Source organism: Mus pahari, chromosome 14 (assembly GCF_900095145.1).
Source record: "Mus pahari chromosome 14, PAHARI_EIJ_v1.1, whole genome shotgun sequence".
NCBI lineage: Eukaryota > Metazoa > Chordata > Mammalia > Rodentia > Muridae > Mus > Mus pahari.
In genome coordinates, this window is record NC_034603.1 from 48346015 (window position 1) to 48364511 (window position 18497).

The window sequence follows — 18497 nt, forward strand, 5'->3', positions numbered from 1 at the left end:
GTGGTCTCAGATACCACATTTCAAAGATTTTTAAATATCTATGTTCACTGAATTTATCGACAGACTCATGGAGTGCTGAAACATACAATCGGGGAAAGACTGTTTCGTTACCACTGTCACAGTAAGAAAAAAAAAAACCTTAAAAATTCATCTGAAACCTTAGCATCTGTATTTTTCCAAATTTATTTCTAGTATAGACAAGAGGTTTCTGAATATCTAATTTTCCTAAGCAGCTTCTTTGTTACAACAGGCAGAACTATAAACATTTGTACAAGATGTTCAAAATAATAGAGCTCCCAGGACTGCTGAGAATTAATTAGGAAGGTAGATTTATTACCTAAATAAATAAATAAACCAGAGTGCTACTCAGAGTGTGACATTAAGGGATTATAAACTTCCATTAAAGAAGACTAATAAATATAGTGTTTTAAAGGCTTGAGGGAGGATAGAGAAGGGAGAAGGCTAGCACAACCAGCTCAGGCAGTGCCAGACAACAGCTGATTGCCTCTGTTGGGGTTACTATGGAAACACCTTCCCTTGGGACATTGCCAGGAGGAGAGGGTGCTTTAGAAATGGTGGCTGGGAGCAGAGCAGCCTGGCGGATGGATTTCAACAGGGCTCACCCCCTGTATACATTAAAAGGACAATCCATCTTCCAAACAGAATGACATCTTTCTAGCAAGCCATGTCAAACAGAGTAATAAAGCACGAAGCTTGACATAATTACAGGCCATTGAGCTCCACGCAACCTGCACATTAGTTCAGATAATTGTCTCTTTCCTCTTCCCTGTTTGTTTTGTATTTCACACAGAACTAAAGGAGGGATGAGAGTAATTAATTGGCTACGTCCTTAGCCCTCAAGCCCATACTGATAAAAGAGTCTATATCAAAACAACATTAGTGGGCAGATTTAAACCATTTTTCAGACTAATTCATCAGCAAAACTAACACTCTCCAACAAAAGGAGGGCAGAAGAATTGCAGTGGCACTCAGGCTAAGTGATTCAGCTTATATGGTCTCCCTCGAAAGCAACAAGCAGATTTAATTCCACCTAACCTAGGCTGTCTCCGTCCTGAGCACTGAGCTGGGTGCACACGCGTCTACATGAACCTGAATGCAGAGGTACATTTATTTAAGCGGCATGCCCCAACCGCAGGGAGCCATCTTTTCTATCAACTTAACTGCTTTCCCAGGATAATTCTGAGTCAAAGACGTGGTGATCGAAGCATCGGACCCAGTACTGCTAATTATGCAGGTAACGTACTATCTTTCCTTTGTTCTCCTATTAAGTTGCAGCAAGCACGGATCTCTCAGATTCATAAAACACTCAAATCCCGACCATACTGTTCCTTGCAAAATTTCAAACCTTTCTTGACAAATGTATTGGAACTAATGCTCTAATTTAAAAGCATAATATAAAAATCTAGTACAGAAAGTAACTGCGAGGGAAGACGCTGAGTTGATAGCAACACGGATTGTAGCTGGCTGAACGCATAACCCAAGCCTGCAGTGTTTGTACACAGTCACTTAGCTGCTAAAGGGGTCACCTGTAACTTGAACGTTTCTCTCTCAGATCATTTTTACTATTATGTGACTAAGTCATTTGTGAGGACAGTGTTTGCTGAAAATAGTCTCAAGGATATGCTATGATGTCCCATTTTTATCTTTCCTGAGAAGATTGACCAGAACACTTTTAAAAGGCAAAGCATTGTACAGTGTTTGCTAGTCAGAGGGGAGAAAGGTGCCAAATGTATCTTTAAACAAAATAGCTTAGGTTTATTTTAAAAAATCAGTTTTATCATCTTAATATAAACCAAGAGAGAGCAGGGAGATGGTTCTTATGGTTAAACATGGAGACTTAGTAAATATTGAGTTATATATTTTAGGGTAATAAAAATATATACATACATATGTGTACATATATATATATGCACACATTTATAGTTATACACATTTTAGAATGGGTGAAATACAAACAAATGAACAATATCATAGTGAGAATGTGAAGAACTAGGCATCCTAATTCTGCTTAGAATACAAAATGGTACAGCCACAGTGGAAGAAAACTGGCAGTTCTTACAGAGCTAGACTGAGTCTTATCTGAGACTCAGTAAGTGCACTCCTAGGTATAGATATTTAACGGTTTTAAGGGTCCATGTCCACACAAGAAACCTGCATGCAAATATTTATAGTAGCTTTATTCATGACTGCTCCAAACCAGAAGCAAAGTGTCCTTCAATAGTGAATGGATAAACACATTGTGGTACCTCCAAATAACAGAATATTATTCACTGATTGAAAAAAAATTAAGAGCCACCAAGCCATAGGAAGACACAGGTAGGCTTAAATGCTTGTTGCTGGGTGAAAGAGGTCAATCTGAAAATCTACATAATATATGTTGCTGTCACGTGACATTCTAGAGAAGGTACAGCCAGAGAGACAGGAAAATGGCCAGAGGTTCCCAGGGGGTTAGGGGAGAGTGAATAGCTTGTGTGTAGGTGTCTATGTCCCTCCTGACAGGCATACTTTTGTCACCATCCGCCACACCCTTTCTCTTCTTGTGGTGTGGTGAGCAAGTGTTAGGCTGGGATGGGGTAAATCCTATTCGTTTTGCTTTGCTGTGTTGGGATCAAACTAGGCTTCTCACATGGAGGTCAAAGACTCTACTATCGAGACTCAGCCCCAGCTAGATGGGATGAAATGAAAGGAAGGGGCCTGGGAAGTTACTGTTATCCTAAAATTCATAAAACTGTGTTGTTGGTGCAAGGATAACCAGTAGACTGGTAGACTAAGGCACAGAAAGCAGAAAAGGACAGTGAGTTCTTAGTTTATGGTAAGTGTGGCAGAAATAAACAATGGGGAAATGAAGTCTCTTTCCATGGAACACACACACTCCAGCACCATAAATTACCATTTATGAAATAACATTACTAAACTATTCATGGCTTTAAGAAGACCTCACAACAAAAATGAAAACAAGCCCAAAATCACATCAAAAGTAAAATTCAACTCAAACCATTCTTTTTTTTATTTTATTAGATATTTTCTTCATTTACATTTCAAATGCTATCCCGAATGTCCCCTATACCCTCCCCCAGCCCTGCTCCCCTGCCCACTCACTCCCACTTCTTGGCCCTGGCGATCCCCTCTATGGGGAATATAAAGTTTGCAAGACCAAGGGGCCTCTCTTCCCAATGATGGCTGAATACGCCATCTTCTGCTACATATACAGCTAGAGACATGAGCTCTGGGGGTACAAACATATGTAGTTTCAAATGCATTTAAAAATATTTAAAAACTGAAGCAGTTAAAAGCACACATCTAGAGAGAGCTAGAACATGATTAACCCCAAGAACAGAAAAAGCCAGGCACTGTAACATTCCCCTGTCACCCAGCACTTAGGAGGCTGAAGCAGGACGACCTGGAGCTGGAGGCCACTCTGGGTTACACGGTAAGACCTTCTCTTAACAACTTAACAGAACAAAAGTGAAAGTGAAATAAAAAGAAGAGAAAGCATGTGTGCTATTGAATGAAATGGGCAAAGCAGCTACCGTCAAGGTCAAGAACACAGAGCAGGATCCAACTCTAGATACTGTCAGTTACTTGTGCAGCCCCTTAGCTTCTCCTCCTCAAGAGCCTACCCTGATGGAGTCAATGGCTGCCTTTCTCCTGAGGAACAGTCAGGCTGTGAAATATTACTGAAGCATTTTCCATTGTGAAGGGCATGGCTTCACACACTACTGTCTGTGGATGCTTCTATCTCCCCCAGGTTAGTGATCATTTTCTTCTTTGCTCCCCCGCCCCATCTTGATGATATCTCTCTTGCCTCTTTATCAGCAGCATCCTTTTTCTCGCTCCCTTTTCATTTCTGTGCGTGACAAGCATGCAGAAGGGTTTCCATAACTCAGATAAATGCCTTGATGGATGGCCACACATGTCCTGGGAAGCCACCACCAGATCAAGATCCTGAACATATTTCCTACAGAGGACTGCTTGTGTCTGCCTTTTGCTGTCCTTCTGCCTAAAACACTTTCCCATGAGTGAAGATAGGTGGATTCCGTAACTCCTTTAAGTCTTTGCTTAAATGTCAGCCACTCAGGGAGGCCTGAGACCTTATTCTAAATGATAGTATACTCCCGTTTGTCTTCTTTTCTAATTTATTTTCTCTTTATCATACTCCATTGACTGATTCCCCCCCCGCCCCCCCCCCACACATCTTTTTTTCTTTCAGTGGGGAGGAATAAAAGCAGAGTCTGTGACTGTTTGGGCATTTCTATGACCCCACCTATGTGACATCTACATAATAAACACTTAGTAATGTGAATTGAATGGCTTGTTATTGAGGGTCTAAACTGACAATGGTATACAGCTGCTAAAATCCTGACAAATTCTCCAGTAGCTGTGTCTTCAAACCTATTCCCTCATTTTACTTGATGTCCTGGGAACCTGCTCATTGCAATTCAAGATACAGCAAAAGCAAGGAGCACAGTGGGGCTCTGCAAGAGCACTGCGGGGGGCTGGCGGCTGCAGCACCTTAGGGAGAAATGCAGCAGGAGGTCAGTGGTCCCCCGGCTGCAGGGATGGAGCAGTTTCTTAGCTTCCCTTTGGTGATCCCAGAGGATGGCTGATATGTTCACTAACAGCGTACAGCTAGGACACGTGGCTACTGCTAGATTCCACAAGTTCAATGAGCTGGGAGGTGCAGAGAATGATGGAACTGGTTGGGTGGTTTTGTGGTGCTTTAGGAAAGAAACTACTATTGGACGTCTATTGCCTTGATGGAGGCAGCTCAAGAAACCAACCTGGGTGTTCATGGACACAGCTTTAGGCCCGGCTTGAAAGAAGCTGGGATCTCTGCAACTGAAATGTGGAGGCTAGGAAGAAACCAGTGCAGTGGTTCTCAGCCTATGGGTCTCGACCCTTTTGGGGCCACATAGCAAGATATTCTGCATATCAGATATTTACATTATGATTCATAACAGTAGCAAAATTACAGTTATGAAGTAGCAAGAAAAGTAATTTTATGGTTGGGGTTGCCACAATATGAGAAAATGTTTTAAAGGGTCACACAGCACTAGGAAAGTTGAGAACCACTAGCTTAGTGGCTTAAAAATGCCCCATGAGGGCTGAAGAGATGGCTCAGAGGTTAAGAGCACTGACTGCTCTTCCAGAGGTCCTAAGTTCAATTCCCAGCAACCATATGGTGGCTCATGACCATCTATAATGGGACCCAATGCCCTCCTCTGGGCTGTCTGAAGACAGCTACAGAGTATTCATATAAGTAAAATAAATAAATCTTAAAAAAAAAAAAGCCCCATGAACCTGCTGCACTCAAACCTCTTCTTGCCTAGCCCTCTTTGCCATTAGGAAAACTTAGTGACCTATTCCAATATTCAGCAGAATTTATGACCAAAGTTCAAGTATGGCTTGGGCTTTGGGACAATAATCATGATAGTAGTGGGAAGACACAATGATACCCCAAATAATTTGTAGGAATTATCCATATGCATCGATTTGCAAGTGTTTGACAAGGCACAAAAGTAGGATTTGGATCATGAGCATCAATTGCTAGGAGAGCCCTCTTCAGACACAGTGTAGAGCTCCTTACTGCAGGACGGAACTGAGTGGCTGCCGGGGTGACCCACTCTAACTTGGGCTGAGCAAGAAAGTACATAAAGAGCAGAGATGGAAAGGCCTGTCCAGTGCCCGTGCTGCTGATGGGGCTGCAAGGGTAATGTAGTCCTGCAGTGATGCCTTGGAACGGAAGTGTGGCCACGATTCCAGGGCCTTCCCCTTATCACCGTGAATATCCTCATGAAGAATAAGCCATGCTTACAACAATGTGTGGTTACAATCTCTTCTCAGGGACAGAAGAGCTATATTGTGTACTGATTATCTTAAAAACCAAACAACTTACCACTTTTAGTTTTGAGAACTTTTCAAATTGATTTTAAACATGGTACTGTCATTGTTTTTTCCTTCCTTAGAATAATACATGGTAACCTGCGGCTCTAATGGGCAATCAGAGCCAACCAGCACATGGGGAGATGAGAATCCACACAAGGAACCCAGAGCTTGGCTTCTATTCCCCTTCCTTTGGTGAATTTCCCCATCATTCAACTGTGGACATCTGTGAGTAATCCAGCCCCTCTCTTCACAGTCATAATTTCCTCCTCCAACCCGACATGGACCCACTCAGGAGCTGGGGAGCTGGGGAACTGGGGGGCTGGAGGGCTGGGGGGCTGGGGAGCTGGGGAGCTGGGGGGCTGGAGGGCTGGGGTGCTGGGGAGCTGGGGGGCTGGAGAGCTGGGGAGTTGGCTTAGTGGTTACAGTGCTTACTGTGCAAGTGTGAATTCTGAAGTCTGACTCCTCAGAAACCCATGTAAATGCCCAGTGGGCATGGCAACCCTCTAGGGATCTAAGCTTCTGAAGTCAGACACAGGGAATCCTCAGAGCAAGATTAGCCATATCAGTGAGCTCTGTGTTTGATGGAGAGACCCTACTTCAAAGAATAAGGTAGAAAAGGTGACTGAGGATGAATCCTAACATCAATCTTAGGATTTTTCATTTGCATAACACACACACATACATATATACACATACATACATACATACACACACACAGAAAAAAATAAATGAAAGCAGTAATGTTTCTACAAAGTCATTTTCTACTTGCTTCCATTTTCATAAACAATTTATGAAAGTTGAGCTGGGAGACAGCTCAGTCAGTATGGAGCTTGCCCCACAAGCATAAAGACATGAGCTCAGGCTCCACAACCCACATATGCTGGGCACAGTGGTGTGTGCCACTAACCCCAGCACTGGGGAAGTGAAGACAGGAGGGTCCCTGGGGCTCATCGGCCACCTAGCCTAGCCTACTTGGTAAGTCTAGGTCAGTGGGAGCCTCTCTCCAAAACCAACGTTGGCTCCTGTGGAACGGATGGCACCTGGGGCTGCCCTCTGACCTCCAAGTGCCCACATGCTCACACAACCTTTATAAAAGTAGACAAGAAAACACACTACGTGCAAGCAGTTTGTACTATGTGTAGACAGTATGTAATACATATCACATACAACCATTGCTCATATGCTTAAAAAACTGTTTTAGTTATTCTATCAGAAACTTTGAATCCTCTTACAGAAAACTGTGCTTTGGTACAAAACAAAATTGGTGTAAGATGCCAGGAAGACATGGGATTTCCAAAGCCAGAGGCTGCATGTTTATCCCATCAGCCTCTGTCAGGAAAGAGGGGTCTTTACTTGATGCGTACTTACATTGTACAGTGGGATAGTCTTCATCACCTTGTACTGCTTAGTGGGGTCCATTTTATACAGGTGACGGTCAGTGACAAAAATTGCTCGGTCTTCCACCTTACTAAACCGATTCACCTGTAACAAAACCACACCGATAAGCCATAGGATCTCATGAAGGAGGAACCAAGTTGTGTTTGGAGACACCTAGGTTCAGAGGCGCGGACTGTCTTAGTAGATGAAGTTTTAGTAGATGTTGCCATGGATGGCACGTTATGATGTCAAAGGGATGGCGGTTTCCAGTAGAGTTTGGCACTAAAATTTTTTAGCTTGTCAGGAAAAACATGGCAAATGTACAACTTGGTGACTAGGAATATAAAATCTAGACCCCATCAAGGAAGTGACTAGAACATCCAATGATAAGGAGAAAAGGTTCTGTGACTCATGTGTCTGATATGTTGTATCTAGAACATATCAAGAGTAATTTAAGGGCTGGAGAGCTGGTTCAACGGTTAAGAACACTGGTTGTTCTTCCAGAGGTCCTGAGTTCAATTCCCAGCAACCCCATGGCGGCTCACAACAATCTGTAATGGAATCTGATGCCCTCTTCTGGTGTGTCTGATGACAGCGACAGTGTACTCATAAATAAATAAACCTTTAAAAAAAGAGAGAAAGAAATCTTTAAAAAAAAGAATTAATTTAACTCAGCAATTAGCAAGTAATCCAACTGATAACATTTATGCCAGAAGCTCTGGGCTGTCTTAAGAAGCTGAGATTAGCATTTGGAAATGAGAGCGATAAGCAAAGACTGAAAATAATACCTCAGAAAAATACGGAAAAAATGAAAATGACATTATGAGAAAATATACACATTTCTGCAGAATGTCTTAGGCATTGGGACAGAATGCCTGACTTTACAGATACTTTTTTTCCCCCTAAGAGATAAAATTACCTTGGTATATTGTACAAACTATGACTACTTATTTATTAGGATATTTCAGGTAATTTTTTTTTTTTTTTTTTTTTTTTTTTTTTGGTTTTTCGAGACAGTTTCTCTGTGTATCCCTGGCTGTCCTGGAACTCACTTTGTAGACCAGGCTGGCCTTGAACTCAGAAATCCGCCTGCCTCTGCCTCCCAAATGCTGGGATTAGAGGCATGCGCCACCACCGCCCGGCATTTCAGGTATTTTTTATTTTATTTATTTTATTTTTTATTTTTATTTTTTTGTTTTTTTCGAGACAGGGTTTCTCTGTATAGCCCTGGCTGTCCTGGAACTCACTTTGTAGACCAGGCTGGCCTTGAACTCAGAAATCCGCCTGCCTCTGCCTCCCGAGTGCTGGGATTAAAGGCGTGCACCACCATGCCCATTTGAAACACATTTTAAAAAAAGTTATTTATTTAATGTGTATGTCTGTGCCGTGTGAGTTTATTTATGCGAACCATGTGTGTGCAGGTGCCCTTGCAGGCCGGGGGTGTGGCTCCTCTGGGACTGGAGTTACGGGCAGGTGTGAGCTGACTGCCGTGGGTGTTAGGAACTGAATCCGGGTCCTCTGAGGATCAGCTTGTGCCCTTAACCTCCGAGCTACCTCGCCAGCCCCGCGGTTTTCTGAGCTTCCACACTGCCAAGCTTCTCATGCACCGAGAAAGGTGAGCAGACAAAACAAGCACAAGACGCTCCTCCTTCAACAGGAGGCACCTGAGATATGCCACACGTCATATATGTTCTCTTTACATTCTTTACCACCACCCCCCATTTTTATTTCCAAGATACCAACAAAGAAGTTAGAGGCTAGTCTGAAAACACTGTGCTTGGACAGGACGTTCAGATAGCTGCATTCAGACAGGCTACAGACAACGTAGTAAACTAAAACTCAAACTTAACATGGAAGTGTATCTTTTCTCTTTGCCGTGGCTTTAGCCATCAGTCAATTCTCTAAACAGTTATTGTCTAATAAAAGCACATTTTTTAGTCTTCAACATGACAGCAAGTGTGCCTCTGATGAAAAGAATGTACACAGTAGTTTGGGTGCTTGGGGATAACTTTGCACAGCTCTGTTTTTGCCGTAGCAGTCAACTGGTACTTCCCAGAAGATCCAAGCTCTGAGTATGAAGATCCTCTTAGCCGCTCTGCACAGCCCTGGCTTTATGCAGAGCTTTGTAAGAAAGGGTCCCATAGTCTGGATGAATGGATAAACATTGCAAACCACAGCCCTCGCTATGATATCTATAGCCCAGAAAGTTACCAAAGGTTCTGAGAATTCTCAATTAAGTAGTATGTTTAACCCAGCTTTTCCACAGTACATTTAATCGACATAATCCTTTTTGAACAAACACCTATTGATATTTAACAAAATGCGGTTCTGTGGAAGCCATTCTGGAGAACATTCATCATCATTTTCATCAACCTTACACTATGTAGAACAGAGGACGCCTCGCATAGAAACTACAAAATAAGTGGAAATAATTTCCTACATCTTTTACGGAATCATTTGGAGAAAAAAAAAAACCACATGAGGTGGAACAGAATATAACTTTAAAACCCTGTTATACAATCTCACAAAATCATCTGAGTTGAGAAAAAAAAAATCACAGGTTCTTTTTATGATATATAATGAGCTAATCTAAAAACAAGGGGGAAAACAAAAAGAACCTCAAAGCAGACAGAAGCTGTTCAGAAATATTCTTCATATGAACAAATATTTACCTTCTATTTCAGCAACTCAAATCTTAAAACAAGAATCAGGTAAGTGTAAAAGTCATCAGGTGTAACAGCATAAGATCTGTAGATGGCTTAACTCAGCTCTATAGACACAGAAATGAAAAGTTCAACACAACCGGCTGAATCCCGCTTCACACTGTTATGGGATGGAAACACTACTCTTATTTCATATTTATTTTCGCAAAGTGATAGCAAAGCTGGGCCGCAGACTCAGAACTAGATAAGACTTCACCTTGTTTCTTGTACTCAAAGTTAAAATCCCCACCCCAGGAAAAAAAAATCCTAGTTTTCTGCTTTCTCTAGCCACTTCAAGGCAGCTGTTTAGAGTTTCGGTTATTTCCACAGGGGGTCAGAGAGAAAGCTGCTGCAGAGTCAGAACAGAACAGCACAGTGGTGAGAGGAGCTATTTGCAGTAGTCTCTCACCTTAACGAACACTTTATGATAACTGCTGTTAATGGAAAGCAGCTGCTTCAAAATACTCAACGCACCAGGAGGAAGGCTCTTTGGAAGCATAACACATTTGCCTTGGTGTACCTTTGGGATTAAAAGATTCTAAGAGGACATAATCTAAGCAAGCATGAAAAGGGGTGTTTGTACTAAACTTAGAAATACAGGGCCATCAGCAAGCCATCAGCAAGAACTCTTCAGCGCTTACTCACCAGAACCCAGGGTGAAACCATCAGGCATTAAACTGTCCTCCTTGGAATGAGAAGCACTGCAGCGGGCTTTTCTACAGATGGCCGGATTCTCAGAACCACTGGACTCTGACTGTTCTGATTGCCAGATGGCAAGATACCAGGAGCAAGAGTGGGCATAACCTCCCTCCTCAGGTGGTGGGTACAAGTATATTCCTGTGTTGTGGTCACAAATAGTATGATGGAAACTTTTTGTGTGGTTGTGTACATCTGGGCAACAAAAACCTCCTTTTGATTGTGTGATTAGCCTTAGGTACAGTCACTAAAACGGAGTTCCTGCGTTTCACGTCTGGAATGTGGCGGCCAGCTGACGATACTGCAAACTTTCCTCAATGACATTTGTTTCAGTCTAAGTGGTTGTCCTGTTCATATCACTTGGACTTGAACTCTTCCTCAGAATGTTCAGACTGCATGTGTGAAATCTGAAGCATTCTGAATGTCATGACAGCACCCAAGATGGTCAGGTTTCACAACGTTTTAGAGTCTGAATGTCCAACTGTCCTACTGCCCCTGGCTCCTGATACAAAGTCCACAAACCCCTTGTAATAGGAGTCATGGAGGCTGGCTGCCAAGATCAAGGCATGAGTAGAAGGCTGAACCCTCTCTCACCCAGGGGCTCTTCCCAGCAACCACCTATAGAGGGAGGGGAAAGGCTAAGGCTAGGGGCTAATTACCAGCCAGCAGTGGCTTAAGCAATCCTGCCTACAGGATGAAACCTCCAGGAACTCTGGAGTTTGGAGAGCTTCTTGGATGGTCAAAGCTTCCGCAGGGCCAGGAGGGCAGGCACAAGGTTTCCCTTTAATTGGGGTGGCTAGACCACTGACATTTATTATGATGGTCAATAAGGTTAGGTTTAAATTTATCACCTGTCAGTTTATTTATTTGTTCCATTTATTCTTTGTTCCCTGTCACACATTTTCAAATTTGTATTCATTGAGTTTTTTGTTAATAATTTTTTTTTTTTTGACAAATTCTGGGGAATGAAATTCAGGTCCTTAACATGTTAGGCAAGCGCTCCTCCATGGAGCCCCACACTCTTAGCCTCTTCTCCCTTTCTTTTGGTTTTAAGATTTATTTTATGCAGTTAAGATTTTAATAAATCTTATAAATAAGGTTGATTTTATGTCAGTTTATAATTATTCTGCACATGTGCTGAAGGTGCACGTGTGGAGGCTGGAGGACATCTTTGTGGTCTCCTGTATCTCCTTTCACCTTTTCTTGGGTCTGAGGGATCGACCTCACAAGACACCAGGCCTGGGCCGCAAACACCTTTGTCATCTGAACCATTCCAGTCCAAAGCCACTAATCTTTTCTTCTGCAAATTCTAACCTACTGTTAACCTTATTGACCATATTTTCTCTCACGTTTATAAATGTAACTGTAAATCATTTAAGAGTCTTCTATATAATTATTAAACATGCCCAATCTTTCCTCAAGCTTTTTGAATATATAAAATAGAATGCTAATAACTGCCTCAATAATCTTGTCTGTGTCTTTTTGGACAACCGAGTTTTGATTTCTTTATGAATTCAATGTCTCTCACATGTCATCACTCTGATCTGAATCATACACTGGAACAAAATATTTTTCTTTTTTTAAAATGAATTATTTATTTTATGTATATGAGTACACTGTAGCTCTCTTCAGACACACCAGAAGAGGGTTCAGATCTCATTACAGATCCATGTGAGCCACCATGTGGTTGCTGGGAATTGAACTCAGTCAGTGCTCTTAACCACTGAGCCATCTCTCCATCCCAATAGTTTTCTTAATATTTGAGACAAAGTACTTTTTCTGAGGTTTTTGCTAACTTTTTGAATTTTTCTTTTTATGGTGCTATATTGACAACAGTATCTTTTGTTAAGCCAATGCATGATTTCATTCATATATGGGATTATGTTGAGATTACTTAATAAGCTTCTTTTTTTTTTTATAACTACTCTTATTTCTTCTGGCTGTATTTTTTAAATATTTATTTTTAAATTATGCATATGTATGTCTGTGAGCACAGATGCCTATGGAGGCCAGAGGCATCAAATGCCCCTGGAGCTGGTGGTGAGCTGCCTGACACAGGTGCTAGGGACCAAACTCAGATTCTCTGAAAGAGCAGAAGGTTCTTGAACTGCTGAGCTATCTCTCCAGCTCCTGCAAATTGAGTTTTTTTTTTTTTTAAGATTTATTTATTTATTTTTATGTATACGAGTACACTGTAGCTGTACAGATAGTTGTGAGCCATCATGTGATACACTGAAGCTATCTTCAGACACACCAGAAGAGGGCATCAGACCCCATTACAGATGGTTGTGAACCACCATGTGGTTGCTGGGATTTGAACTCAGGACCTTCAGAAGAACAGTCAGTGCTCTTAACTGCTGAGCCATCTTTCCAGTCTGCAAATCTAGTTTCTAAAGCAGCAATGACACCTGTATAAATAACCACTCAATAAAGAGCCGACCTGTAGTTGCTGTGAAGGACATACATGTAGTAAAACACAAACCCATGGCTTGAAGGACACACCAAAGCTGTTTACAAAAGGAAGACGGATCAAGCTGGGCAAAGTGGCGCACATCTGAACACAGCACTGGAGAGGCAGAGGCAGGGAGACAGGAAGGAGCTCCGGCCCACCCTTGGCTACACAGTGATCCTGAGGCCAGCCTTGACTTTATAAGATCCTGTCTCAGACACATAAATGAAAAAAAAAAGGTTATCCAAGACTATCCTCCCTCAGGGAGGCTTTAGTGACACAACTCTAAATTGTCAAGTGAGGCTCCAAGCACAGATGGGGGCTCCTCAGGCTGCTCCCAGCTCCATGCCACAGCTGGTTTTCACTGAGGCCCACATCTGTGTTTCCTCTCAGTCCTCTCTTTCCAGGATAGTTTGGTTCAAGAGCTACATACCTTTCGGACGTGACAGGAAAAGAGAACGTTCATATACTTGTCCTTGCGTTTCAGCTCATTAGCGACTGGGACGAAAGTGCCTGAGGTCTGAGGTGTATCTGGCTTCTGAAGGAACAAGGGAACAACAAGAGAATTCTTAGACTGTAGGTGCTCTGTCTACTGTGTTACAACTATACCTACACAGCTTCACATGCATCCTTTCACCTCCCCGCCAAGATGTTAGACTAGCAAGGGGTAGTATCACATCAAAGGTCCTATCAAAACATTAAATTGGGCAGTAAGAGAGAAGAAGAGATACAGCCTTGAGAATAATATAAAGTTTATAATTAAAAATGGCTGCTGGGGGCTGGAGAGATGGCTCGGTGACTAAGAGCATCAACTGCTCTTCCAGAGGTCCTGAGTTCAATTCCCAGCAACCACATGGTGGCTCACAACCATCTGTAATGGGGTCTGGTGCCCTCTTCTGGTGTGTCTGAAGAGAGCAATGGTGGTAGACTCATATGTATAAAATAAATATTTACATCTTAAAAATAAATAATTAAGAATGACTGCTGAAGCTGGGTGTGGTGGCGCACACCTTTGATTGTAGCACTTAGGAGGGAGAGGCAGGCGGATCTCTTGTAGTCTGATCTGCACAGTGAGTTCCAGGACAGCAGGAGCTATGGAGAGAGGCTGCTGAATGGGGTTGAAGTGGTCAAATGCCAAGCTATAGAGTACGCTAATATATGTGCTATAACCCTTTTCAAAGTAGATGATGCATCAAGCAATGGATCTTTTAATTCGGCACCTCAGAGAAATTACCTAGTTTCTCTATAAGGTATTCATTTTGCTTCACAGTGCTGAGGCTAGAACCCAGGCCTTAAACATCCACCCCTATTCTGAAAATTCTTAGGGAAACATTCTTTCTTTGCAGAGCTGCATGAATTCAGACTATTCTTCTGGACTTACCGAAGCAAGATAGTTGCCTTCCCAGGCCCTCTGGAGCCCAAGGTCTGCCCTTTGACCTTTCAACATCTCCATGGCTGCAACCTTTGCCCTGACCTGGGGAAGGTCTGATGCAGGTATGGTCTTGATGAGTTGGGATGCTCTCCATCTACAAGCAAGTAAACAAGATGTATAGGCTTTAGACACTCATCCATTCCCCAAAGTATTTCAAGCTGTCATTAAATAGCATGAAGTAACTGTATATTGTACTAAAAAAAGGGAAAATGAGCTGGGCAGTGGTGGCACATGCCTTTAATCCCAGCACGTGGGAGGCAGAGGCAGGTAGATTTCTGAGTTCGAGGCCAGCCTGGTCGCCTGGTCTACAGAGTGAGTTCCAGGATAGCCAGGGCTATACAGAGAAATCCTGTCTCAAAAAACCAAACCAAACCAAAAAAAAAAAAAAAAAAAAAAAAAGGAAAATGATTATAAAACCGATACAGAAATTGCTAAAAAATATAGTTTTCTGAAGCCAAAAATTTTGCAACTTCTTTGTTTGTGTGCTCTGAAGTGACTAGAACTCTGTGGCTTCTGGCTTTTACAACACCAGTTGGGCACAAACAACCTGACATTCTAAGAGCCCTGAAGTCCGAACCTTCCTGAGTCCAGCACAACCAGCAAGATCTGCATAAATGTTCTAAGGTCTGGACAGTTCCGAGTCATACTTCTGATCCCAAGTATCTTCAATATGGGACACTCAACTGTGCTTACTATTATGTCACATAAACACTGACTCATCATTCATCTAACCATGTCCAAGGCACCATGGAAGTCCAGGTCCTTTTCTGCATAGGGGAAGCAGTGCTATAAGCTGAACAGCCCAAGGAGCCTTCTTCCAGGTGCTTTTAAGAGTAACAGACAAGAACTCTGTGGGTGTGTGATGGGGATGAACAGCTGCTGTGTAGGGAAACGAGGAAGGAGGGCAGAGAGCCTTGGAAGGAGGAAGTGGGTGTGATGGTGCTTACATGGGTAGTTAGGGAGGGTCCTCTGGTAAGGATAGATGATAGGACCATAAGGAGAAAGCCAGACCTATGGACAGCTGAGCAGGAGCATACCCAGAAGGGACCACAGCAAGGCAAGGGTTCTGAGATGGGGACTGCTCAGTGAGTTACTAGGGAAACCTGGGATCCTGAAAAGCTGAAGTAGTATGGGGTAGGGAAAGGAAGAGAAGAAGTCAGAGGGACAGCGAGGGCTAAATGAATCCACACAGTCACGAGGGCATTATCAGGACTCTGGTCTCTACTCTGCCTGAGGTGAGACAGCTCTGGAGGGTTCTGCATAGAGACTAGATGACCCAGGACCACTGTCATTGTTGTAGGCTAGGGTCAGGAAGACCTGTTGGAAGGCCATTTCTTTACAACACACACCGGAGGACTGTGCATCAGGCCAGGGTGGCAGAGATGGAAGCAGAGGTAAGTGTAGTCTGGAGGAAGGGCCAGTGCTATCTACAGATGGATTAGCTTGCTGGGGAAGAGGAAGGGGAAGGATGACTCCATGGGTTTTACTTGTTTTTGGCATCAGCATCTGCAAACATAAAGCGAGAGTATTCCTGGCTGAGAAGAACAGCAGGAGAATTTTATGCTCCCAGCAGCAACTCTGTCTTGCATGACCCGTCTGTTCTCTAGCTGTGCTATGATCAGTAGTGCCAATCCAGGAGGCTAAGAGCAGTGACCTGTCTTTAATTGAATGAATAGTCAAGGCCAGTGATTCCCAAACTATGTTGCTATGGAACACTAGAATAAGTTTCACCTAAAATAAAAATTTCCCAATGAAATAGCCAACTAATGAAAGAATAAGAGAAAACCTAGACACTACAGGGACAGGGGACAGATGTCAATATACTGCCTGTGAGGGTAAACTCTCTGGCAAACATGAGCAGGTGCTAATGAGAGGCAGCTCATTGTGGACCAGTGTGCTCATGCAAGGAGATGAATTCTCAGGAACAGGTTTTATGGCAAGACCCAGAAGACCTTGAGACCTGAGTGGCAGGGGCTGGGAGCAAGGGCAGGAGGTGACGGCTGTAATGAATCATGGTTGGTAGGGTCAGCCATGGTAGATCACAACACACTAAAGAAATCACAAAGGCTCAGCACTACAGTGTGAGCCCCCTCTGAATTTGATGGCTCACCAGTGCCCACATGACACAGACTGCTCTGAGGTCTCTGTTAAAGAGAACAGAAGAGCTACAGTAGTCAAAGTTAAGGACAGTGGTGACAAGCAAGCCCCACAGCACTAAGTGGCGTGGGCCCTGGAGCTTCAGATTGTACTGCTGGTAGGAGAGATTTTCCTGACTGTGTGTGCCCTTTCCTGCCCATGTGGCTGGCCGCCCTGTCTCTGCTTTATTTTCCACAGTGGCCCAAGACAAGGCTCACCCCTGACTATGCATGCACGCTTCCAGCACAGAAGCACCCTTGGGCTTCAGGCATCTGGCCTGTTCAGCCATGATGAGAGCCACATAACTTAGTCATACAAGCCATAACACATACGTTTGGCTAGGCAACAACAGCTGCAGTCATAAAAACCAGCTACCTCAAAGATAGGAAAAGGACAAAAAAAGTTTTAGCCACAAAAAGTTACTGTGAGGAAAAGGAATCATCTTAATACAATTAGGAAGAGCCAGGGGGCTGGAGAGATGGCTCAGTGGTTAAGAGCACTGACTGTTCTGAAGGTCCTGAGTTCAAATCCCAGCAACCACATGGTGGCTCACAACCATCCCTAATGATATCTGATGCCCTCTTCTGGGGTGTCTGAAGACAGCTACAGTGTACTTATATACAGTAAATAAATAAATAAGTATTAAAAAAACAAAACCGGAAGAGCCAGGCATGATAACACATGGCCACAGCCCAGCACCTGGGAGGCAGAGGCAGGAGGATCAGATGATCAAGGTCATTGGTTACATAATGGAGTCTGAGTTTAGAGTGTGTGAGACTGAGTCTCAAAACAAAGAAACAACAACAAAAAGTAAACAGAGAAAACAAAAGAACACAATTTACACACATGGAGATTCCAGAAAGACAAAGGGAAACCCCACAGTAACACTGGAATTTTTTTTACCACACATCTCATAGAATTCCACAGAACAAAACATTTAAGACCAGGAGTCCATAAACTACAGCTTGTTTCAAATCTGGCTCAAGGTCTGTTTTTATACTGCTTGTGAGCTAGGAAGAATCTTTTACATTTTCACATGTTTAACAAAACAAAGAATAAGTGAGAGACCATATGTAGCCTGTAGTCTGCACAGCCTAAAATACTGTAGGCCCTTTACAGAAAAAGTTTGCCTGACTAGATGAATATAAATGGCAAGATTCATTGGGGGGGGGTGGGAGAGGGGAGAGAAAGAGAGAGCAAGAGAGAGCGAGAGAGAGCGAGAGAGCAAGAGAGCGAGAGAGCGAGAGAGCGAGAGAGAGCAAGAGAGAGAGAGAGAGAGAGAGAGAGAGAGCGAGAGAGAGCAAGAGAGAGAGAGAGAGAGAGAAAGAGAGAGCAAGAGCAAGAGCAAGAGAGAGCAAGAGAGAGTGAGAGAGAGAGCGAGCATAAACAGTATTTCCACGGATCCATCAACTGTGACCCTGGTGAGCAGGTGGGACTGCCCTTCCTACCCTTCCCAATCAGTTCTGTATCCCTGCAGGCCTGTTAGTGCCTGCAAAACACCAGGTGTTCAGTAAATATTTGTTGGATGAGTAAATTTAATTTTATACAAATTAATCAGTTCTACACTTAAAACAAAACATTAAAATTTAAAAGGAAGCCTGCTCAGGCCAGAGTACAATCTGAAATTAGTCACAATCATTTATAGTCATCACAAATTTTAAACAGGGGTATACATTGGTGTAGCCACTATGGAAATCAGTGTAGAAGTTTTCCAAATAGAGCTACCAGGTGCACACGCTGGGCCACTCCCGGGCCACACCCACAGGACCCCGCGCATCTGACCACACAGATGCTGGCG

At 43.1% G+C, this 18497-nt stretch overlaps 1 protein-coding gene across 1 annotated transcript in view; it reads right to left on the reverse strand.

The window, feature by feature from the left end:
• Window positions 1–18497, reverse strand: part of Myo1d (myosin ID) — a 285134-nt gene that overhangs the window by 97560 nt on the left and 169077 nt on the right. Inside the window, exons 18-20 of the mRNA XM_021211724.1 lie at window positions 14513–14657; window positions 13565–13669; window positions 7276–7389 (exon numbers count right to left, since the gene is read on the reverse strand). Coding sequence (XP_021067383.1) covers window positions 7276–7389; window positions 13565–13669; window positions 14513–14657 — 364 coding nt within the window. The remainder of the gene's footprint in view (window positions 1–7275; window positions 7390–13564; window positions 13670–14512; window positions 14658–18497) is intronic.